Source organism: Chinchilla lanigera, unplaced genomic scaffold, assembly GCF_000276665.1.
Source record: "Chinchilla lanigera isolate Chin_1 unplaced genomic scaffold, ChiLan1.0 scaffold00146, whole genome shotgun sequence".
Lineage (NCBI taxonomy): Eukaryota > Metazoa > Chordata > Mammalia > Rodentia > Chinchillidae > Chinchilla > Chinchilla lanigera.
The window spans coordinates 1742001-1766782 of record NW_004955547.1 but is presented as its reverse complement, the minus strand read 5'-3'; the positions used below and the strand labels follow the sequence as shown (position 1 = coordinate 1766782).

Here is a 24782-nt window from a genome sequence, read left to right as displayed (position 1 = left end):
GCCGCCCTCCCGGGCCGCTCCTGACACCTAGCGGGCGCCGCGCCCGCGCCCGGCCGGACGCCCAGGTGCCTGTCGGTGCGCACCTTCGCCCTCCTCCGGCCTTGAGAGCGCTCGTGGGGAGAGGTGGCGGCCCGAGAGAGGGTCGCAGAGGCGGCCCCCGGTGTCCAGTCGCCCTTCGCGAGAGGCCGCTACCCGGAGCACGGGAAGATCCTCGGGGAGACCCAAAGAGAAGGGCCGCGGGGGGCTTAGGCGGAGAGGAGGAAGTGGGGGAAGGGACCCGAGCAGGCCTGGGGCCACCCCTCATTCCTGTGCGCTCCCGCAGATCCGCGCCCCGGACCCGCGCTGCCGCGCTCCCCGCCATGGCCGGCGCTCCGACCACGCCTTCTCCTGCAGGTAGGTGAAGGCTTCCCCAACTCAGTGCGAGAGAACTGTCCCACCCGCCACCCCAAAACCAGACTGGAATTCCCTGAGGCCCCGGCCGTCCTCCTCCTTCCTGGCTGCCACCCTGAGGGGTCCTGGGAGCGGGCAGCAGATACGGGTGTCCTTTAGCGCGGGCGTGTGCTCAGTCTGGTGGGCCAGGGCCGTTCCGGCACTGGCAGTGACAGCTTTGTAACCGTGGCTCATAAAGTGCTTTTGTGAGTGGAAGGGAGCAGCTTTACATTCCACCCTCTAATAATTCACAGCCGAGGCAAAGAGGGTGGCAGTAACCCCACAGTTAAATGTGGAAAAGGGATCTGCCAACGATAACAGGGAAGCAGAAGAATAGCAAAGCCAGCCAGGATGGTGGGGCAGGCAAGTAGTCCCAGGTGCTTCGGAGGTTGGTGGGGATCTCCTGAGCTTGGGAGTTATAAACCCTGTGGGGGGGGTGGGCAGCAAAACACGCTAAAGGTAATACTGTCTGGCTAGCCTCTGAGTTCGTTTCCTGGGTTGTAAAATAGGAAAATGGTGCCTATCTTATGAGGCTGTTTGAGAGGACTAAACAAGACAATCCATGTTAAAACACCTAGAACGATGTCTAGCATCTAGAAAACACTAGTACACTGGTTCTTGCTGAGTGTTAGAAACCCACCCTTCCCTGGAAAGGGACTCTGCTTTCTAATTCCACTTCTCTGATGATTCAGAGCCAGTATCAAAACCCCATTGTCGGGAAGCATTCGGGGTCAGGGATCCACCTCGTCCTACTGAGAGTGCTTCTCACCTTTCATCTCATATCTGACTCACTACCAGATATTTACATATTATTTCAACATGTGCTGGATAGGGTAAGGGAGGAACAAATCCTTGATTGGCCTGTATTCCTTTGTTTTCGTATACATGGTCTCATTTGTCAGAACCAAAATTTCTGCTTTTATTGATATGGACACGTGTGTGACAATCCCAGGGAAAGTCTCAGACAAGACCTCCTGTGACTGGTGATGCATATAGTTCAGGTTTTTCTCTGGCAGGAAGAGATAGGAAAAAGGAGAAATGGGCAGAAGTCTAGATTGGTCCTCAAAGGCCTTCCAAGTGGAGAAGGAGTCTGAGACTCCTGGGAAAGTGGGTAAAGTGGGCACAGGCGAGGAGGGCTGCAGCAGAGGGGAGGGGAGCAGTGCAGTGTGAAGCTGCAGAGACTGGCTTTCTGGGGTGGTGGGGATGTCCGGTCGAAGGCGAAGCATTTCCAAAATAAACCTCCCCACAGGGAGAAAGAGGTGAAACTTGGGCAGTGAGCGGGCTTAGGGGTTAGGAAACTATTTACATTCTTTTTTCTTTCTTCCTTTTTAAAAATTTGTGGTAAAATACTCGTACTACAAGAATTAGTATTTGAACATTTTTTGGTGTACAGTTCAGTGGTATTAAGTTCATTCACATTCTTGTACTGTACTATCATCACCACCGTCCATCTCCAGAACGTTTTATTTTCCCCAAACTGAAACTCCATACTCATTGGACACCAACTCCTCCTTCCATTCTCCTCCAGGGCCCTGGCAACCACCATTCTACTACCTCTATGAATTTAACTATTTCATGCACCTTATATAAATAGAACTGGGCCAGGATATAGTTCTCAGGAATAGCTTTCTTCTTAGTGCTGTGAAAATCCTGCTGACCATTTCCCATGGAGGAGTTCTATAACTTCACTGCACCGCTTGAGGAAGGAGTAGAATGGTTCCTGAGAAGCTGAGAATAAGGCTGGGGTCTTGAGAGGCTGTAGGGCTGCCCTTCTTATTTTGTTTTGATTTGATTTGATTTTTGAGACAGGGTCTTACTATGTAGTTCAGGCTGGCCTTGAACTCACTCTGTTGCCCAGGCCACTAACGCACAGTGATTCTCCTGCTTCGGTCTCCCAAGTGCTGGAATACAGATGTGCACCACCACGCCCAGCCTCAGGGCTGCCTTTTTTTTTTTTTTTTTTTTTCTTTTTTGTCTTTTTGAGGCAGGCAGGGTCTTGCTAGGCAGCTCAGGCTGGCCTTGAGCTCACTGTGTAGCCCAGGCTGGTCTGGAACTCACAACGATCTTCCTGCCTCAGCCTCCCAAGTGCTGGGATTACAGGCATGCGCCACCATGCCAGGCAGGGCTGCCCTTCTTGTTTCCCTGTCAGCCTTTTGATTTTCCAAGAAGATATGGTGGAGTGGAAGATATCCAGGAGTGGAACTGCTGATTATGCGGTAATTCCATGTTTAATTATTTTTGAAGAACCACTGTACTGTTGGTTTTTCATAGCACCTGCACCACTGGACGTTCCCACCAGTGATAAACAAAAGTTTCACTTTCTCCACACCCTTGCCAACACTTACTGTTCTCTGGAATTTTTGGTTTTTAGTAGTAACCACCCTAATGGGTATGAAATGGTATCGTACTGTTGTTTTAACTTGCATTTTCCTAATGACTAGTGATACTGAGCATCTGGATATCTTTGGAGAAGGGTCTGTGTTAAATCCTTGCCCATATTTTACTTGGGTTGTTAAGTCATTGTTGCTGTAGAGTTGTATATTAACATTCTTGATCCAACAAGTGAAATGCATAGAGTGGTATTAAGGGCATATTGGCCAGGCGTAGTGGTGCAGGCCTGTAATCCCAGCACTCAGAAGGCTGAGGCAGGAGGATCCTTGGGAATCTGAGACCAGCGTGAACTACAAAGTGAGCTCAAGGCCAACCTGAACTGCATGGCAAGACCCTGTCTCAAAAGGACAAAACAAAGGACCTATCATCTAGTCCCCTGCCCATTGGGTTCCAGCAAATGTGCGTTTCAGGACAGGAATGGAGAAAAGAATAGCAATGACACAGAGAAGAGAGCTTTTTCATTGAAAAAGAGGATCATTGAGGGTCCCGCCCTTTCCTGGACACCATCTTGCGCTTGCCTCCCCCAGCTTCCACCTATGTCCCCTTCCTATCCCTTTTCCCCAGGGAGCAGAGATCTTAAGGAAAGATCTTTCAGGAGTACTGAAAATGACAGCTGTATTACGACTTTACTAGACCCAGGCACTTTTGCCTCTGTGGGTTCCTTCCTCTATTTAAAATAAAAGATGTTAAAGCCAGGCATGGGGGGCTGGGGATTTAGCTCAGCGGCAAAGCGCCTGCCTGGCAAGTGCAAGGTCGTGAGTTCTGTTCCCGGTGCCGGAGAAAAACAAAAAAACAACAACAACAAAAAAAAAGCCGGGCATGGTGGTGCATGCCTGTAATCCCAGCACTGGGGAGGCTGAGGCAGGAGGATTGTTGCGAGTTCGAGACCAGCCTGGGCTACAAAGTGAGCTCAAGGCCAGCCTGAACTGCATAGCGAGAGCCTGTCTCGAAAAGACAAAAAAAAAAAAAGTTAAAAATTGTACTTTACAACTGCATTAGTGTAAGAAAGACTATAATACCAATATAATAATGTATTTATAATTAATATAATATGTATTTGAGCCAGGCATGGTGGTGCACACCTGTAATCCCAGCACTTGGGAGGCTGAGGCAGGAGTATTGCCGTTAGTTCGAAGCCAGCCTGGGCTACAGAGTGATTTCAAGTCATGGCTGAACTACATAGCGAGATGCTGCCTCAAAAAAAAAGAAGACCTAAAGTCTTTCTTATTTAAAGGATATTAAAATCGTTAAAATGAAATCATTAAAAACATTTTCATGGACCCTTAAAAGTACTGTGAGCACTAGGTACTTGCCCCTAGTACAGAATTCAGGCCTGTTGGAAATAGGGCAAAGTGGAACTTGCCTTATAGCCACTGCCCACCCTGCCACCTAAAGCCAATCTCCTACCAGCAAATAATCACACTAGCTACTTCCCAGGTTGTCTCACCATGTATTAGATGCTTAGCATTTTTCATCCTGTTTATTCCTTACCACTGTCCTTTGTAGCAGGTTTTATTCTCACTTGAATGAAGCAAAAGCTGAGTCTCAGGAAGTTAACAAATTTTCACTAATTAAAAGAATTTCCCACTGGGCATGGTGGTGCATGCTTGTACAGTAATCCCAACACTGGGAGGCTTAGGCAGGAGGGTCACCATAAATTCTGGGCCAGCCTGGGCTACATGGCCAGATTTTGTCTCAAAAAAAAAAAAAACAAAAACAAAAAAACAAGAATTTCCCAAGGTGGTGTGGCTAATCATGGCAGAGACAGGGTTTGTGCCAAATCCAGCTTATTCCCAAGCCTGTGTTTTTTCAGTCATGGTCTACTGCCCCCAAGGTCTCACTGTACCCTCCTGGCCAGGGCAGCACACATGAAAGGGAAGGAGAAAGGAGCAGAACTCTCGGGCGGGTTCCCACAGAACACAACTGGGGAGCCGCCCCTTGCTGGTAAGGTCTAGAGCAAATAAGTAGGCTGGCAGCCTCCAGGGGCAGCGGATCTGATGCCTTGGTGATAAGCGATTTAGCTCCACCTGGGAATAAGGGCCACAAAGAAACCAGCCAGTAGGATCTGGGTCAACACGAAGGGTGAGTGAGCAGAATAAATTGTGAAGGTCATTTGCTGTTGGTTAGGATTTGGGTGGAACCTTAATCTTGTGGTCTTCTGCCTTGGCCTCCCACCCACAATAAAAATGGTATAGTCTTTCCAGACTTGAGGGAAGATAGAGGGTAATGGTATTTCCTTGTTTGGACAAGATGACCGCAAAGAACAGGGGTAGGAATGGGAGAGATGGGGGGAAGTTGTTGTCCTTTCTGTGCCCTCACCCTCACTCTTTTTTTTGTTTGTTTTTTTGGGTTTTTTTTCCGGTACCAGGAATTGAACTCATGACCTTGTGCTAACCAGGCAGGCGCTGTGCCACTCAGCTAAATCCCCAGCGCCCCCCGCCTTTTTTTTAAGGTCCTAGAGATCAAACCTTCAGCCTTGCACATGCTAAGTCTACCACTGAACTCTACCTCTAGCTCAGTGCCTTCCTTTTCATGCCAGGCTTCCTGAACTTAGCTTACTGTAGTGATGGTGTCAGTTTTTTCATTTATAAAGTAATACATGCCTTACTGCATGTAATGGCACACACCTATAATCCTAGCATGCAGGAGGCTGAAGCAGGAGGATCATCATGAGTTCAAAGTTACCCTGAGCTACATAATGAATGCAAGGCCAGTCTGCACTGCATAGTGAGACTGTCTCAAAAAAAAAAAAAAAAAAAATAGTAATACATGCCTCTTAGGGACTAGCTAAAAGGGAACGGACCTTTTTATGTACATATGGACATAAATGCCTATTTGTAGATTTTTTTTACAAAGATATAACCCTATTGCACATCTTGTGGCAATTTGCTTTTTTTCATGGAACAGTATACATAAATCTGCCCCAGTGATACTGCAAAGCTGCCACTTCCTTTTGGTGGAGGTAGGGCGTCTTGCTTAGTGGTTCAGGTTGGCCTCCAACTCCAGACCCTTCTGCCGCAGCCTCTGTAGCCTTGCTTCAGCTGCTCTTTCTGAGCTAGGACTTTCTCTCCAGTAGCCCATGAACCCTGTGTCAGTTTTTCTCTTCCTTCCGTTAAGGAGATTTCTATCCTCTCCCTCCACTTTGTGTTTAGTCCTATGCAGATCATCTCTAGGCCTATTAGGAGACAAAATTCAAGTTATAAGCTTGCCCTACATTTTCCGTCTGGGGTTTGCCTTGCATGCTTTCCTTACCTGATCACCTCGATTTGTGACCCCAGATGAACTGAGCAGCTCCAGAGTGCTGCAAACTAAGGTGTGCTGCTGCTGCCGTTACTAGAGACCATATTTATATTGATGGTGCCAAACACAGCAGTAGCTTTTCAGTTTTTATCAGTATAAAATAATTCCTTTATTAGAAATTTGGAAGATAAAGCATATAGAAGAAAATAAAAATCATTCCAAATGGTACAATCTAGTGGTAACTAGTGATAATCTAGTGGTGAGTGTTGCTACTTTGGAATATTTTGTTTCAGTGTTAATAGCTCTCCCCATAAATCTTTTATATATTTGTGTTGTTGTTGTTGTTGTTATTGTTGTTGTGTTAGGGTCTCCATGTGTAATCTAGGCTAGCCTTGAACTCACTATGTAGCCCAGGCTGACCTCAAATCTGCAGTAATCCTCTGATCCTCCTGCCTCAGCCTCCCAAATGCTGGGATTATAGGCATGCACCACCATGCCCAGCTGTGTTTTTTTGTTTTTATAGCTGTTGTTTTTGGGTTTGGGGTTTGTTTGTTTGTTTGTTTGTTTTTGAGACAGGCTCCTCCTCTGTAGTTCAGGCTTCCTTGAACTCACTGTAGCCTTGGCTGGCCTCAAGTTTGTGGTAATCCTCCTGCCTCAGCCTCCCAAGTGCTGGGACGACAGCACTGTACCACCACGCCCAGTTTGTTTTCTGAGATAGGGTCTCACTATGTAATTCAGGCTGGTCTTGAACTCACTATGTAGCCCAGGCTGGCCTTGAACTCAAAATGTTCCTCCTGCTACAGCCTCTCAAATTGCTGGGATTACAGGTGTGGACAGCCATGCTCAGTATCTTTTCTATATTCTGCTCCTAAGCTATGGCTTTACCATTCTTTATTTGCGAATAGTTGGTTTCCTGGACCTACGAGCAAGGAATTTGTTTTCATCATGTTCCATTTGGTCTACTTCAGTCATTTGAAATTTGTCTCTGCTAACCAGTTTACTAGTTGCCCCTCTAGCTTTGAATTCTCTTAACAAATGTGTAGAAACTTCCAAGGGTCCACATTTACCCAAAGGGCACTAAGCCTTCCACACTAAGCCCACGTGGAAAGCACCAACCAACTGGATCGTGACAAAAGTTGTTGCAAACAGTCTGGTATTGAACACTGAAAAAAAAAAACTAGTATCACTGTTACAAGGAAAATGTGTATTTTTTGTATCAGACTCTCTTACACTTGTTTTTTTACTCGTCTTGTGACTTAATAATACCATCAAAAATAACAGAGTTCTTAATTTGGCCCTGGCGTTGTTTGGCATAACCAAATCAATTCAAAAGCAACTAAGGTCAAATCTCAGCGGAAGAGCCTGTCCGGACTGGCCTCCCTCCATTCTTTCACAGCCAGATTTTACTGCCTGGCTTAGTCCTGTGTCTTCCCTGCCCATAGGGTATTATAAACAGTCTCATGGCGTTTCTGTGACTATTCATGCAGCATCTGCAGCCCTCCTTGAGCCCACTCAGCCCCCACCCTCCCTCTGGGGCCTAAGCTGGCCTCCTCCCACCCCTGCTGGAGATGGACCCCAGGCCCTGTCTTGCAGGTGCTAGGTGAGGGCTCCACCGCTGAGCTACGTCCTCAGCCGATGTCCTGTTTTCTTGAGCAAATGAAAGCTCTCTGAAGAGAACTACCAACGGCTCCCACATCACCGTCTCCCTACTCCCTGCATCTGTGCCCACGTACTCTGCTTTTCCTGTAACACAGTAAATGGACTCTCTCCTCCTGGCTGCAGCCAGCGCCTCTGTTTATGTCCCAGCCACATTCTCCACTCACGCACTGTCAACTGTTCCCTCTCCCGAGTCCGTCCTGTACATACAGAACGTACTAGTACTTCTCCCACCCGACCGACAGGTCAACTCTCCCCACTCTGGCACATTCCCGTTTCTCTGCTCACCTTCACAGAAAAACTTTTTGTAGGGGTTTTTTATATTTGGCCTCTGGTTCTCCTCCCAGCTCTTTCTTGAATCCACCTGAAACCAGTTTCATATTCAGCACCTCACCAGAACTTCGCTTGCGAAGGTCGTTCATGACGTCTGTGTGGTGAGATCCAGCAGACGGGCTTATGCTCCATCTGGCTTGCTGCTCCTTGGGCTCAGTCCTCGGCCTTCTTTATCTGCTCTCATTCTCTGGGTAGTTTTAAATACGCTGATGAGTTTCCTTTATTTTTTTCATTTTTATTTTTTTTATTTTCTGAGACAGGGTCTCGCTCTGCAGTTCAGGCTGGCTTTGAGCTCACTGTTTCCCAGCGTGGTCTCCAATTCACAATGATCCTCATGCCTCAGCCTCCGGAGTGCTGGGATTGCAGGCGTGCACCACCACGCCCCCGCAAGTTTCTTTTTTTTAATCACTAGTCAGATCTCTTTCCAAGGTACTTTGATATCTGATAAACAATCAGGTCTTTTCCAAAGAGGTCTGTTCTTCCTGAAGAAGTCTATTCTTCTTAGATAACAACCAGTCTCCCCTCCCTCCCTTACTGAGGCCCACAACTTTCAGATCCACCTTGACTCCACCCCACAACCAATCCTGTCAGTCCTGGCTTCAGACTAGGTCCAGATTCTGGCCACTATCTCAGTGAGCTGCAGCTAGACACAGACAGAGCTTCTGTGCAAGTCAGAAATAGGTGCCCCTTTGGTTGTGCCAGGTACCAGCTGCTTCTACCCTTGTGCCTGTCTTCCCTCAGCCTGTGGTACACACGCAGTGCGTGTGTAGGAGGAGTCCCTTTAAATCTGTCTCTGTTTCTATGATATGTTGCTGCATAACAACCTACCCCAAACTTGGTGGCTTAAAAGTAGTTTGGCTAGCAGGGAAGCTCCGTGCGAGAATATTCATCTCGTATGCATAAGGTGCAGTCCCTAGCATGGCAAAAACAAAACAAAAACCCCGCTGATCATCTCTGACAGTTCTGTGGGTTGGCGGCACTTCCCTGGGCCTTCACCTGTGCTAGCTGCGCAGCTGCAGTCTGTTGAAGATCCAGATGATCCCCTCATCTGGCTGACAGTAGGTGCTGGCTGTGAGCAGAGTCAGGGTGCTTGGGACTTGGTAGTATTTCAGGCCCCAGCTCAGACCTCCTGAACCAGAGTTTGCTTTTCAACGAGAACCCGAGGAGATTGTTGTGCACAACAAAGTTTAAGGAGCACTGACTTCAAATACAGATCTAATCAATCTCTGCCGAGAAACCTGCGAAATCTTCCCATTTCTCTCATCAGCAAAGCTGAAATCCTTGCTGTGGCCTGCAGGACCCATGTTCCATGGCTTCCTTAACTTAATCTCCTTCTCTCCCCCTGCACCCGCCACGTGGACCCCCTGCTGCGCCTTTAACATGCAAAGCATGTGCCAGCCCCAGGGGCTTTTCTGCATTATGGGCAGCCCCACCTTGAACTTGCTGTGCCCTCTGCCCGAGCGTTCTCCCAGGTCTGCTTGGCTGCCCCTCCCCTTCCGTAGGTCTCTATTCACATCTGCCCCTCAGTAAAGCTTTCACAGATCTTAACACTGCAACCCCATCCGCATCCCAACTCCTTATTTTCTTCCCTGTTATTCCACATCTAATACAGTGCTTTACTTATTTTGTGTATTTTCTGACTCCTCCCTCTGTGAATTTAATTGTATGGAGAGGGTTTTTTGGTTTTTAGTTGCCCGAAAGACTGCTCACTGCACGCTTTGTTTTGAGACAGGGTCTCGGTGAGTCTATACGTTGTCCAGGCTAGGCTGGCATTGCAGGTGTGTGCCACCATGCTTGGCTCACTTTTTGCTTACAGGATTGTACACTGTCTTAATGTTAGCAGGTTTGGGGTCCTGGAGTCTCCTTCTAGAGGTGGTTTCTAAGTTCATTCTGTCCTCAGCGAGGAATTGGTCAAGACAAGCACAAACAGTAGCAAAGTTTTGTTAAAGGTGAGAAAAAGGCTCTGCAGTGCGTGAGTGAGTAAAGGAAGGGGAAAAAGTACACCCTACAACGTGAGGGTGGCCACCGTGCAGGAGAGAACACAATGGCAAAAGCTCACGTGGACTGCCCTTTTTGTGTCATGCACTCCTCAGGGTGACGTCAGGTCTAGGCCGTCCTATCAAAAACCTGCTCGAGTACTCACGAGGAGTCCACGTGCAGGGCTTTGGGGACTGTTCTGTTCGTGTGTTCTGGGATCTTGTCACGCCTCCTTTCCCAGCCAGGGTAGCCATGCCCTATCTTCCTGATCACCCCTCACACGAATAAAACCCCATAATCTCTGTGGACTGCTGAGGGAGTTGACTTCTGTCGTCTGTATCTTCTTGCGTCTGGAAGGAGCTGTAGGCCCACCTGCTGGGGAGCATGTGCTCTCCAGCTACCTTGGGGTGCTGTGGCTCACGGCTGGCTTGAAGAGAAAAACTGTTGGAAGACAAGGAGAAAAGTAACTTTACTATTATGTTTGAGCAGATCAGATGTACTACTACGATTACTGTCAGATTTACTCTTTACCATTACCCAGAGCAGAGCAGATTTTCACGCATCTTATAGAGGACAAAGGATGGCAAAGAGAGAGGTTAAAGTATCTGGGAGCCATAACCATAACACAATTACCCGCATAATGGGTCTAATTAAAACCCGGAGCCTCAATGCAGGCTTCTGATTAAGCTCTGGTGAATTAGGGTCCTCGGTGCCTCTCCTTACCCGCAATACTGGAGTCTTGCTTTCTGGAGAGAAGCCTCAGGTCTTCCAGGAGTTCTCAGGAATAGCTTTCTTCTTAGTGCTGTGAAAATCCTGCTGACCATTTCCCATGGAGGAGTTCTATAACTTCACTGCAGTGCTTGAGGAAGGAGTAGAGTGGTTCCTGAGAAGCTGAGAATAAGGCTGGGGTCTTGAGAGGCTGTAGGGCTGCCCTTCTTACTTTATTTTGACTTGATTTGATTTTTGAGACAGGGTCTTACTATGTAGTTCAGGCTGGCCTCGAACTCACTCTGTTCCCCAGGCCACTAACGCACAGTGATTCTCCTGCTTCGGTCTCCCAAGTGCTGCAACACAGATGTGCACCACCACGCCCAGCCTCAAGGCTCCCCCCGACTTTTTTTTTTTTTTTTTTTTTTTGTCTTTTTGAGGCAGGGTCTTGTTAGGCAGTTCAGGCTAGCCTTGAGCTCACTGTGTAGCCCGGGCTGGTCTGGAACTCACAACGATCTTCCTGCCTCAGCCTCCCAAATGCTGGGATTACAGGCATGCGCCACCATGCCGGGCAGGGCTGCCCTTCTTGTTTCCCTGTTAGCCTTTTGATTTTCCAAGGAGATGTTAGACATCTCTGTTCTGGATCCCTGACAGTAAATGACAGCGACAGCCTTGGGAAGATGGACCACCTCTAGGAGCTGTAGAATTTCCTGCTTGTGCTTATAGATGGTTGCTTATTAGTTAGCAAGCCCCTTTGTTTCCAGACTGCTGCATGGGCATCTAGCACCACAAAAGCATATTTGGAGTCTGCGTAAACATAGAGATTCTTGCCTTTTCCTAATATCAGTGCCCGAGTAAGAACTGAGAGCTCTGCCTTTGGAGCAAAGGTCCCTGGCTAGGAGGTTTGGCTTCAGTAATTTGTTGTGAACTGACAACTTTGTAACCTGCCTTTCACTGTCCTTCTTAGACAAAGCTACTTCTATCAATGAACTACACCTCTTCACCGTCTTGTGTGCATAGGTCTAGGAGATCGCTTGTTCACAGGAGTGGCTAACTTCTAGACTTGTAGGCATCAACAAGGCAGATTAAGAGTGGCACAGGTTTTTTTTGTTTGTTCTGTATCAGGAGTTGAACTGCTTACCAGGCATGTGCTGTGCCGCTGAGCTATAGCCCCAGCCCCTGCACAGGTTTTTATAATAACCTCAAGTGTGTCTAAGCATGGCCTGATACTTAGCAAGCCATTCCCCTATTAACCACAAGTAACCTCCAGAATAGCCTCGACCAGGTGGACAGTTAAGATTTACAGTCTCTGTCCTCAAGTTAATTTTACAGCTTCTGTTAGCATAGCTGTAGCTTCTACTGCTCTTAGGCAGTAGAAGTACTAAAGAATCTCAGGTGGCCATCCAGCAGCTACTCTTTTTGAAAAGTATACCACTGGGCAGAGTTCCTGTCCTAGCCTTTGAGTCAAGATACCCAATGCGGTTCCTCTCTTTTCTGATATACAGAGGAAGAAGGGATTTCTTAAGTCAGGTATTTTATTATACCATGCAGCAGGATTCACCTGTTGGCTAATTAAGTCAGGGCGACCTGACATAGTCCCAACAGGTAAAATCTATTTTCACCTTTGTCAGAATTTGAGAATTGCCCCCAATTTTGCTAGTAAATCCCTTCCTAGCAAGGTAGTAGGATGCTCTGGAACAATTAGAAATTCATGGTTGAACATTTGTCCTTCAAAGTGACATGTCAGAGCAGTACTAAAGAATCTCTGACTGGGGGTCTCCTCAATCCTTACTATGGCTACAGATGTAGAGGAGGGTTTTCCAAAGAAGTAAGTCAAAGCAATGCATCAGATTGGCTCACCTATAATGTCCAGCATTACCCAGGGCTCCTCAGGGGCGATGGTAATATCTGTGAATGGGGCCAGATAGATACCCTTGGGCCTCTTCAATCATCAGAGTAGGAAATGAGGGTTTTGGCCTAGGCCCTCTCTTGGAGTGGGGACAATCACCCCTCTGGTGCCATGAGTCAGGCAAATCGACACCTTCATACTGGTAGCAGGGCCCAGGCAGTGGCTTGGTGCAGTCCTGTGCCCAGTGTCCAGACCTCTTGCACTTTCCTTGGTTATCTTTGGGTTTTCCCTTAGACAATTTGGGTGAGCTTAAAACATTGTCAATTGCAACAGCTCTAATTCTTGCTTTTCTCTTTTGACCCTTGTTATAGTTTGTGTCCCCCAAAAGCATCATTCAGTCATAGGGTTTTTTCAGAGGTGGCTGAATCTAGGGTGTGTGACTGAGTCATAGTGCAGAGGGAAAGGTCAAACCTTTCCCTCTGATCAAGGATATGGCCTAGTGGTGTAGTCTGTGGAATCTGGGGGACTAAAGGTAGGTGATTGGTGGATCAGTCCACTGATCAGGTAGGTACCACTCTGATCCTGTTAGACTGGATACAATATAAGGGACAGAAAGGGCTTATCTCTCACTCTTACCCTCTCCCCCTGCCCCCCGCATTGCTTTTACTGTCTTCTGCCGCCATGAACTGTTGTCCCTCTGCCATGTGCCACCCTGCCTTGGAGCCAGCCAAACTGAAACCTCTGCAAACTGTGAGCTAAATAAACCTTTCCTCCTTTAACTTTGGATGTTGGTATTTAGTCTCAGCAATGAGAAAAGTGACTAAGACAGCCCTCCTCCAGATCCCAATTGTTAAACACAGAAAAGGCCATGTCCCCAGACGGGGGGATCTGAGGACAGGATCATCAAAAATATTTCTGTCTTCATCAGGGGCTACTCTAAATACCATAGTTTTGGGGCTTTTCCTGAGATAAAGGAGCACAAAAGCCTGAACCTAAACAATTTCATTCTGCCTTCTGTGTTTTAAGCAGAAACAATTTAACTGAAAAATAGACTCATAATTTAAACTGCCATCCTGTACCCATCTCTCACCATTTCCTAGTTCATATTGAACCCAAACCATATTGGCGGGGTCAAACGTTTCCCTCTGGTCAAGGATATGACCTAGTGGTGTAGTCTGTGGAATCTTCGGGGTGTGATTTATGAGGTCTCCATGGCTCATGTTGGGGCTAGAGAGAGAGAGACAACTAGGTCTTGGGGTTTTAAATGGCATCCCATGCAGAAGGAGGAGACATGATTCGAGCCACAGAGCATCCCTTGTGAGACTCAGGTATTCACCAGACAGGTGTGTCTGTCCGAAGCTAGGGTGATGCTAGGTGATTCATAGAGGCACACAACAAAGGCCTACTGAGCACGCTTTTTGTCTCCATTAACTCCTTAGGGAGAGGGATGTTGAGCCACGTGATGGCCCTACCCAGCTGTCCGATCTCGCATGAGACCAAGGCGGAGTCCCTCCCCACCGGGGCTCCCTTAGCCACGTTGGTCCACCTGATGGCCCTCCTTCAGCAGAGCAGAGTCACTTGGGAAGCAGTATCTCTTGCATTTACCTCTATAGTAGAAACTTCGGTACTTTAAAGCAATGGCGACAAGGGGCTGGGGATTTAGCTCAGCAGCAAAGCGCCTGCCTGGCAAGCGCAAGGTTGTGAGTTCGGTTCCCGGTACCGGAGAAAAACCAAAAAAAAAAAAACCAAAAGATAAAGCAATGGTGACAAAAACTTCTTTTTTTTAAGGAAAAAAACTTTTTAAAATCTTAAGAATGACTTGCAGTCACCTGAGCTTTACTTGCCTTGTTCTTTAGTTCCACTCAGGCCATCAGGCAGACATTTCTAAATTACCTACATTTTGTTTTAAAAAAAGAAAAAGGGCAACAAACATGGTGGAAGCCATGTGGCTGATCCAAAATGGGCAGCCAGTCACGTGACAGACAAGATGGCAGCCAGTCGTGGGATGAGACAGATGGTGACTCAGACTGAGACAGCGTGTAGAAGAAAAGCGCAGATGGGGCTTTTACAGCAAAGTACACAGGGCTAGGCGGCTACTCGGACAGGCTACCAGGTCACCAACAGCTCCTTTCCCCAAGAGTGAGAAAGCTGAACAAAGTATCGTGGGGAAGAGAAACAGGAGGTTAGTTAGGTGCACTAACCTCTGGGTCGCACACATCCTGCCTGTGGGGGATCTGTGCTGCAGCTGGGTTAATAATAAGCTCGCTGGTTGTTCTTTACTGACTTGTATCTGCAGTGAGTCACCAAAAAGGGGAAAAAGAAAGAAAAGGAGAGAGAAACTTCAAACAGGCCTGTAAGCTTCCTCTGGCTAGAAAAAAGAAAACAGAGGCCATGTCCCCACAACCACCCACCCCCACGCCTCCCTCGCCACACACACGGTGGGAAAAGCAGGAAACAGTTCCTGGGGTTGTGAGAAGTCTCCTGAGTTCCCCAACTAGGGGACAGAAACAGGGAAAAAAGAAAGAACAAAAAACCTTCATGGCATTTTAGAGAGGGAAAAGAATTGTGCCCAAAGGACCTCACCTGCTCTCTTGGCTGGCTAAGCTCCATATGTTACTAGGTTTTGGGTCCTGGAATCTCCTTCTGGAGGTGGTTTCTAGGTTCTTTCTGTCTTAAGCAAAGAATTGGTCAAGACAAGCACAAACAGTAGCAGAGTTTTATTAAAGGTAGGAAAAGAAACAGTCTCTGCAAGCGAGTTTGGACCAAGTAAAAGTAGGAAAAGTGGTGCATGCCTGTAATCCCAGCGCGTGGGAGGCTGAGGCAGGAGGATCATTGCAAGTTCAAGGCCAGCCTGAGCTACAAAGTGAGCTTGAAGCAAGGCTGAACTGCATAGCGAAACCCTGTCTCAAAAAGACCAAAAAAAAAAGTAGGAAAAGAAGTACACCCTATAGTGTGAGCGTGGCCACCGTGCAAGAGAGAACACAGTGGCAAAAGCTCACGTGGACTGCCCTTTTGGTGTCGCCCACTCCTCAGGGTGACGTCAGGTCTAGGCCGTCCTATCAGAAACCTGCTTGAGAAGGACCACTGTGAGTTCAAGACCAGCCTGAACTGCCTAGCGAAACCTTGTCTCAAAAAGACAAAAACAAAAAACACCTGCTTGAGTTCTTATGCAAAGTCCACATGCAGGGTTTGGGGAATTGTGTGCCTGTGCTCCAGGATCTTGTCACACCTCCTTTGCCATACTTGACATTTCTGTCTCATTACCATGAATAGAACTGCTTTTCTTCTTAAGCCTCTTGTTTGTTTTGTTTTGTTTTGTTTTGTTTTGTTTTGTACCAGGAATCAAACTCAGGACCTTGCACTTGCTAGGCATGCGCTTTACTGCTGAGCTATATCCCCAGCCCTTGTTTTGTTTTTTGAAACAGGGTCTCGCTATGTAGTTCATGCCGGCCTTTACTCACTGTTCAGCCCAGGCTGGCCTTGAACTTGTGGTGATCCTCCTGTCTCAGTCTCCCAAATGCTGGGATTATATGCAGGTGCCACCACATCTGGCTAATTTGAACCCTTTTTAACCAAAGCAGGGTAAGCTAAGTATTACAAAGTGTTAAAATACAACATAAATATATAAAGAAGACATACTAATTTTAGTTACAAATGAGATGTTAAATTTTTTTATATAATCCACAGTAATGTGTAGGAAATCATACCAACACAGATCACTGATTTAAATGAAATATATGAATTTGTAACAAAGCTTTGTGGTTACAAAAAATACCAAAGAATGCATAAAATGAATGTTTCTTTGACTTTTGTGTCATCTTCCTGGATCCTTTTCCAATGTTGTATGGGGGGAGGGGAACATGAAAAACTGAAAGCAGAATCACTAATGTTACAAGTAAAGAAACAAATCAAAATGAAACAGCCATTAGCAAGAGTATAGCAAAGACGATTCTTTCTAAAAAGAAACAAAAAACTGCTATAAGGCATGATGGCACATGCCTGTAATCCCCACACTCGGGAGGCTGAGGCAGGAGCATCCCCTTGAGTTCAAGGTCAGCCTGGGCTACAATAGTGAGACCCTGTCTTAAAAAAAAACAACTATGCATCTTGCTCTTTCAAACCAGAAAATATGCTTCTACATACAGTGAAACAGAAACAAACTTCCTTTTCTACTAACATATAGAAATAATATTATTTTTTAATATTGGGGATAGGTAAAATGTGATTGTAATCATAGTTCTACTAGGCTGTTACAGAGTAGAACAGGAGCATATTTATGGATTCTGGGGATGTATGCTGTAATTCTTAGATTGGCATAGTAGACATTTTAACAAAAATTAACAACAAGCTGGGCTGTGGTGGCACACGCCTGTAATCCCAGCACTTGGGAGACTGAGGCAGGAGGATCATTGCAAGTTCAAGACCAGCCTGGGCTACAAAGTGAGCTCAAGGCCAGCCTGAACGGCATTATGACACCCTGTCTCAAAAAAAAAAAAAAATTAACAACAAAGTGAACACAGAATTACAAGACAAAGCCAAACAGACTTATATCTTAGCAACACTTAGGATCAAATTTAAGTGCAATCCTCCCTTAAAGAGGCTTTGGTTCAGTGTATGTGGGGGGGGCGTTGATTGGTCGGTGCAGTCTTCTATGAGGATACTCAAGGTGTCTCAAACAACACACCTACTTTTAGTGGTGGAGCTGACCTGAGTAGCTGTGTCTGCTTGAAACTGCTCACTAGTCACTCTCTTGGGAGGAAGTCCGAACCTTTCCTTCTGCACTCTCCTCACGTTCAGTAGCTCACATTGCTGCCTTCACCCTTAGCTCTAGCACTGACAGCAGCTCCACACACATCGTCAGTGTTGTCATCCCAGATTCTCCGGTAAGTCCTAGCAGTGTCTACCGGAACCAGTCAGGGTCACTTCCTGTCTGCTGTTGGTTCGATGCACTTAGCCACTGTCCTCCCCACTTGTTTTTCTCACCTTGCCGCATGCGCTCAATACCATCCTGAAAAGGTGCGTACTCACCTCTGGGCATTGAATTACTAGGCAACTAGATACGGTTCTATAGACCCCCAAAGTAGAAGGTTTCCTTGCCAAGTTTTACTTGTTTTGTTGTTTTGAGGTTTTGTTTTGTTTTTTCAAAACTAGTTCAGACTGGCCTCTGTGTGTGTGTGTGTGTGTGTGTGTGTGTGCGCACTGAGGATTGAACCCAAGGGCTCTGCAGTACGCTACATTCCCTGCACACATACCCTCTTTTTTGAGACATGGTCTTGCAAAGTCTTTAAATTGTCCAAGCTAGGCTCAGATTTGCAATCCTCCTTCACTCTCCAGGAGTCTTGCGAATTACAGCCCTGCGCCATCCGGCCTGGCTACTTTCATCATTTTTCAAAAAACAGCATGCCGGTCTGTTCTGTAGAGGATGCTTAGTGTTCTGGGTCAGTAACCTCTAATGATTACGGTTTTCTCTCTTCTGTAGGCGGGACTGGAAGTAGAAATGGTTTCTGGCTCCACAGTTGCTGTCCTAGGAGGAGGGTGTGTGTGTGTGTGTGTGTGTGTGTGTGTGTGTGTGTGTGAGACTGGGGATTGAACTCAGGGTCTCATGCATGCTAGCCAAGTGCTGTACCACTGAGCTACACCCTCAGCCCCACTTTATATTATTTTATTTTATTTTATTTTTTTGGTACCAGGATGTGCTTGCCAGGTAGGCGCTTATGCCACCGAGCTAACTCCCTGGCACCCAGCCCCATTTTAAACATGCAGTCCAGTCTGGTACATTAAGTACATTCACCATCACCATTGTCCGCTCCAAACCTTTTCATTATGCCAAGCTGAAACCCCATGCCCATTAAACAGTAATTTGCCATTGTCCCCCTCCCCCAGAACCTGGCACCTTACATTCTGCTGTCTATGAATTTGATTGCTCTAAGTCAGTGGCAAACCTATGGCACATGTGCCACAGCAGGCTGTTTGTATCATTGAGAGTTCTAAAAAGTTCACCACCTCTGCTTTAGGTAATCAGTAGAAGTAAAATTTATAATATATGTTCTTTTGTGCCTGGCTTATTCCACTAAGCTTGATGTCTTTCAGGTTCATCCTCATTGTAGCTTATGTCAGAACGTCCTTCCTTTTTAAGGCTGAGTAATATTCCACTATATGTGTATGCCACATTTTGTTTTTCCATTCATCTGTTAATGGACACGTGGGTTGCTCTACCTTTGTGGATTATAAATAATGCTACTATGTACATTGTTATACAAATATCAGTTTGAGTCCTGTTCATTGATTTTGAGTATATACCCAGAAATAGGATTGTTGGCTTATATAGTAATTCTATTTCATTTGTGGAAGAACCATGAAGATAAGAGATTTTGCTCTTTTGTTCACTAATCTGTGCCTAGAGCCTCCCAGAGTACATATTCGATGAATACTTGTTGAATTAACTTGTTTTGCTTTATTTTTTGAGACAGAATCTGACTATGTAATTCAGGCTGGCCTTGAACTCACTATGTAGCTCAGGCCGGGCTCAAATTTGAGGTAATCTTCCTGCTTCAGCCTCCTCTTTGCTGGATTATAGGCATCACCACCATGCCTAGCTCTGAATTAACTTTTTAATTTTTCTCTCTGTAGACAGCTTCTGCTTAGTGGTCCTGTGCTAACTTGTAATGCTTGCTCTGATTTTTTTTCTTTTTTCTTTTTTTTTTTTTGTCTTTTTGAGACAGGTTCTCACTGTGCAGTTCAGGCTGACCTTGAGCTCACTTTATAGCCCAGGCTGGACTCTAACTTGTAAAGATCCTCCTGCCTCAGCCTGCATAGTGCCAGGATTACAGGCGTGCACCACCACACCCAGCAGTTTGCTCTGATTTCAAGGCCCCCGAAACAGGCTCTTATTTTAGAACTTTTCTGGGGAACCCCATCAAGCTCACCAGCTTTTTATAGAATTTACATTTTTCCATTGCCCTTTCGGCGCCTGGCCCCTATGTCTTCCTTAGAAGCTCCTTCCATTGCCAGCACAGGCCTCATTTACAACTCACTACCACCCTTGCCTAATGTTTCTCTGGATCCCTTTTAGATTAGCCTGCGTCTCATTTCTTGAGCTCACTTCCCTGTGTCCCAAATGCTCCTGCTGCTTCTTGTGTAAAAATCATTTTCATAAAAGGCAGAGACCAAAAGCACAGAGAGAATTCTTTCATTTTCTCCACCTTCTGGCACCTTCAAGACTAAAGCTCAAGCCTTGTTCTTGTTCCAAATATAACATTTTAAAAATTGTTCTTCAAATTTATTTACCACAGTGAGCTACATAGAGCTTCCCAGCACTATTCTTCTAAGTCCCTGGCAGCCTCTAATATAGGCATTTCTGCTAGAAAACTTTATATGCTTTTTGAAAAGACTCACATTCTGAAATCACATTAGTGAGAATAGGGGGGCCTACAGGAAAAAGAGGGTTAGAACAGACCACACAACACTTACAGAGCTCTGTACCCAGAACCCTGTAAACACAGTCACAACCTCAATAAAAATATCGGCAGAGTTAAATCTCCACTAGCATTTGAACCCTGAATCCCAGTCAGTCCTTTGCAGCTTATGCCCTTTATTATTGTGTACTTCCTCCAGTAAATTCCAGTGAACCGTCACTTCTAATAGCATCTTCATCAAAAATTAAAATCTAAGGTAGGGTCTGTCTTCTTCACTTGTCCATTGTTTTAATATTGAGGTGAATTTCTTTGCACTTTTGTCATCTATATCTGTTACTTCACCAGATAGTTTAAGTGAAACCAAGCGAAAACTACATCTAAAGAAGACATTCTGTTGAATTTTCTTAAGGTCTTCCTACATTGCTGCTGTTCTCTAGGTGTGAGATGTGCCTCTAATCACATCAGGGGCTAAAGCTAGGGAAGTTTCGTATGAACTGTCATGACTTCCATATTATACTGATGTCCTCACCCCCTTTGACCAGTGGCAGATGAGCAAGTTCACATTAAAGGAGCAGTCCTTGTCTGTATTTGATGTGGTCAATGGCTTTTTTTTTAAATCCTTGAACTTTTTTTTATTGTTGTTTTTGTGGTACTGGGGATTAAACCCAGAACCTTGTGCTTGCCAGGCAAGCGCTCTATCACTGAGCTATGTTCTCAGCACCATGTATGTATGTATGAATTTATTTATGCAATTGCCCAGTCTGGCCTTGAACATGTCATCCTCCTGCCTCACCTTCCTGCGTAGCTGGGATTATATAGGTCCGTACCACCAAGCCCAGTAACTCTTGAACTTCTTAGCTTGCTGTGCTTCCTTGTTGTTATCTTTTATTAGCTTTTCCCCTTTCTCCTTATTGAAAAAGAAAAGGACAGTGGTAGGAAGGTTTACACCATATACTGTATACCTTGCTTGGGCTTTAGAGCAGGTAGTTCTGGATTCTTACCTTGGCCTATCCACTGTTACTTCAAGGGTCATGTGAGTCATGTTATTTACTCATGTTACTTACTCTTCTTGGCCCTCAGGGTCTACCTCAGCGAGAAAAAACCCTCACTTTGAAGTAATTGGTGTTGTAAAGATGAACATTGATGTATATAAAGCATATGATATAATCAGAGACTTACTAAATGGCAGCTGTTAAGATTGGGGTCATTTGCGGAATTTCCCAGCTAGGAATCATCTTCCCTCCCAGATTCTGGTTCTGTGACTCCTGTGTATCTGTGTTCTGACACACACTAAAACTCGGCTCCATGGTCACATTGCTGCTTTACCTCATCACAGGGGCCCCTTGCATCTAAGGCTTGGCATATGGTGGTTGCAAGTATATTACTGATTAATTGAACTGAAATTATGCATCTTTATATTTAAGCTTTTGGCATACATTAATTTTTTCAGTGCTTTGTATAACTCAAATTCTTAAATGTTTAAGGAAGGCAAAACTAGGAGTACTGCTGGGCATGGTGGTGCACACCTGTAATCCCAGCGCTAGGGAGGCTGAGGCAGGAGGATCCCTGTGAGTTCAAGGCCAGTCTGAACTGCTTAGCAAAACCCTATCTCAAAAAAAAAAAAAAAATCTAGGAATACCTGTATAAAACTGAGTCAGCCAGGGGGTTGTGGTGCATGCCTATAATCCCAGCACTCAGGAGGCTGAGGCAGGATGGCCACAAGTTCAAGGCCAGCCTGTGGTACATAGTGAATTGAAGGCCAGCCTGAAGCACATAGCAAGACCCTGTCTCAAAAAAACAACAAAAAGTTACCTTTTCAATTGCTACATTAAAATACTAAGTATGAAAGAATTAAGGGTATCCTGACTTCCTGTGGAATCACTTTATTCTGAAGAATGGATAGACCCATACAGGAAGGGCCTCATTTCTGAGCCTTTGAAAGTATAGAGTCTACCTTGGGAGTATAGAAAAGGACTTTTGATAGTGGAGGATCATTATCTTATTATTTAAAAATAATGTTTGTAAAGAGAACACTGAAGAAAATGTACATGCTCGGTGATATATATACATGTAATTGTAAACTCATCACTTGATCTCATTTATGTAAAAATATGCATTCCTAACGACTCGTACTGTTACTCTGTTGCAACAACCCTTATAAAGTAGGTGCTACTATCTTCCTTTCGCAGAAGGGATAAATGATACTTAGAGGGGTCAGGTAATTTCCCAAGTTCACAGTTGGTGACAGAGCTCGCACTGGATACCTGGTCAGTCAGGCTCAAAAGCCCGTACTCTTTTTTTCTTTTTTTTCAGGGGATGGGAGTGGCGGACCCTCTACCACTGAACTGCAGCCCCATCTCTTTTCTATTCTTGGAGACAGTGTCTAAGTTGCCAAGGCTGGCCTTGAACTTGAGATCCCCTTCCTCAGCCTCCCAAGTATCTGGGATTACAAGCAGTGGATTACAAACTCTCATACTCTTAATCACTGTGTGAGGAAGAGAGAAATCTATCCACGCATTCATTGTCTTTGGGAAGTCGTTTTTCTCCTCTGTTCGCCAGGTTTCTCCTCTTGGATTTTCTGTAGGAATTGAACATTAAACTTTTACATAGGGATGAAGAGGTGATAAAATTTAAAGGACAAAGCTGTGCTTTAGGACAAAAGAATTCATCCCCGTTTCCTTTTCCACTTTTCTAAACTTTCCAGAATTGCTGGTGACTACCCCACTTCTGCAGGCCACTGAGGCCCTGTCCCCAGAAGCCGAAGAAGCCAGCACAGCACTCATTGCAGGTAACACAGACTGAGCCAAATCCAAGAGGACCCCCAGGATTAGGAGCTCTCTTGTCCAGAGACAGCTGGAGCCCTGTGTGGTAAAATAAGATTGTCCCCCAACAGGAAAATCACTTCAGCCCAAGAAACCAAATCCATTCATGGGCGCACTCTGGCACATAGGTTCTACACATGCACACGCACTGCTCTGAGACACTCAGCCTCTGCACTGCCAGTAAATGATGGGTTGAGGGGTGACCAAAAATAGGCATTGGTGCATATGGACACCACCTCGAGTGTGGGGAGGGATGAGGACATACGTGGTTTGTTGAGTGGTGAGAAGAGTGGGAGGATGAGAGAAACTGCTACAGGAAGCTGTGGACTTAAAAACACCCTTTCCTGTTGGGATAAGCTGCTGCTTACTTCCCATTCTATCGTAATTGTCAGGAAATCGTTTGGGAGGGAGTTGTTTTGTCCGAAATCAAAAGCGTTATGTCCTTAGCTTAAGTACCAGGAGACTGCAGATACCAGGTACATGAAAGCTGGGTTTGGTGGGGGCACATAGATTTGGAAGTGGGTGCTAATTAACTAAAACAAGAGGATCCTTTTGAAGAGTAAGGAAACTGTGTGATTCAGGGATCCCAGTGATTCCTGAGATGTCCTCAGCCCTGAAACATGTCTCCATTTTCCCTCTCCTTTCCAAGTGGTTATCACCGTGGTCTTCCTCACCCTGCTCTCGGTCGTGATCCTGATCTTCTTTTACCTGTACAAGAACAAAGGCAGCTACGTCACCTATGAACCTACGGAAGGCGAGCCCAGCGCCATCCTCCAGATGGAGAGTGACTCGGCCAAGGGCAGAGAGAAGGAGGAGTATTTCATCTAATATTACGAGGCCCCATGGAGCTAAGTGCTGGCTCTAGTGCTAATACAGTGACTGCTTAATTTATTAGCTCCAAGTTTTACCTGAAGCCAGTGACTTGACACTGATTGAAGTGGGAAAATCCAAGCTCCTTCTAAGACATAGGCCCAAATGCCAGCATCACTGACTCCAGGGACCAGAAGTTGCTTACAGTGTTGGTAGGCCTCTGGAATAGAACGGATGTCTGACTAGCCAACAGGTGGGGCTATTCCAGGGAACATTTGAGTACGTGCCTTCATGGGGGTGAGGGTCACTGGCTACTGCTCCACTGTGTGCCCTCTGTGGTCACCTCGTTATAGGCCCAGAAGGAAATATCCATAGAAGTTCTGCCCGGAGACTAGATACCAGAGTGGAAGGCCAGACCCAGAGGAGCAGGAGGCTCTGGGGTCTCACCTCCTGATAAATGTGCTGTGTCCTTGTCTGAGCCCTTCCTTCCCACATTCCCCAACAACCTCATACTTGTGCTGTTAACACAAATTAAAACTTTTTCCTTGATACAGAAGTCAGATTTTCATATGCAACTGCCCTTTGACTTATCTTGCTTAAACCTGGACGTTTTCTTTTGTTAGTTTAACTCGTTTGCACCTGTTCTCTCCCAAGCAGTAAGAGCCCTAGGGAAGCTCCATGACTTCCCAGAACAGCCTCATTAGAAACATCCTGGGAGATGAGTTGGTTTAGCCTCCATCCCAGTGGGGGCCAAAATTTCCCAGACCCGGTATGTATACACAGAGGAAACCAGGAGTGATCTGCCTTCCCCACCAGTATCCTTGGAATCCAGCCAAGAAGTGCCTAGAATTTAACTTGTCTCAAAGAGAGGGATGTTTAAAAGGCCCAGATGTTGTTTACTTTGGAATTAAGCTAGTCTTCCTTTGAGACCTGAATGTATTGCCCTCAGTGTCCCAGCTCAAGCCCACCCAAGGTAAAACCCAGGAGCTGGGGAGTTCTAGTTTTCAGAACTTTGGAGAAACTAACTGAAGGCCTCCCCAGATACAAACAGGCTGCTAAACTATTTCTCAACCCAAAATTTAAAGCAAGTGAAGGGAACTGGTTGTTCTCTTATTACTAAGTTTAAGTTCTTTTTTTTTTTTTTTTGTCTTT

General features: G+C 45.9%; 1 protein-coding gene across 1 annotated transcript; it reads left to right on the top strand.

Moving 5' to 3' along the window:
• Positions 1-322: 322 nt before the first annotated feature.
• Positions 323-24186, top strand: Smagp (small cell adhesion glycoprotein; the record flags this gene model as incomplete). Its single annotated transcript, XM_005411960.2, is given in 3 exon segments — positions 323-393; positions 22703-22786; positions 23470-24186. Coding segments are annotated over 3 exon segments (297 nt in total). The 3' UTR covers positions 23649-24186.
• Positions 24187-24782: the final 596 nt, after the last annotated feature.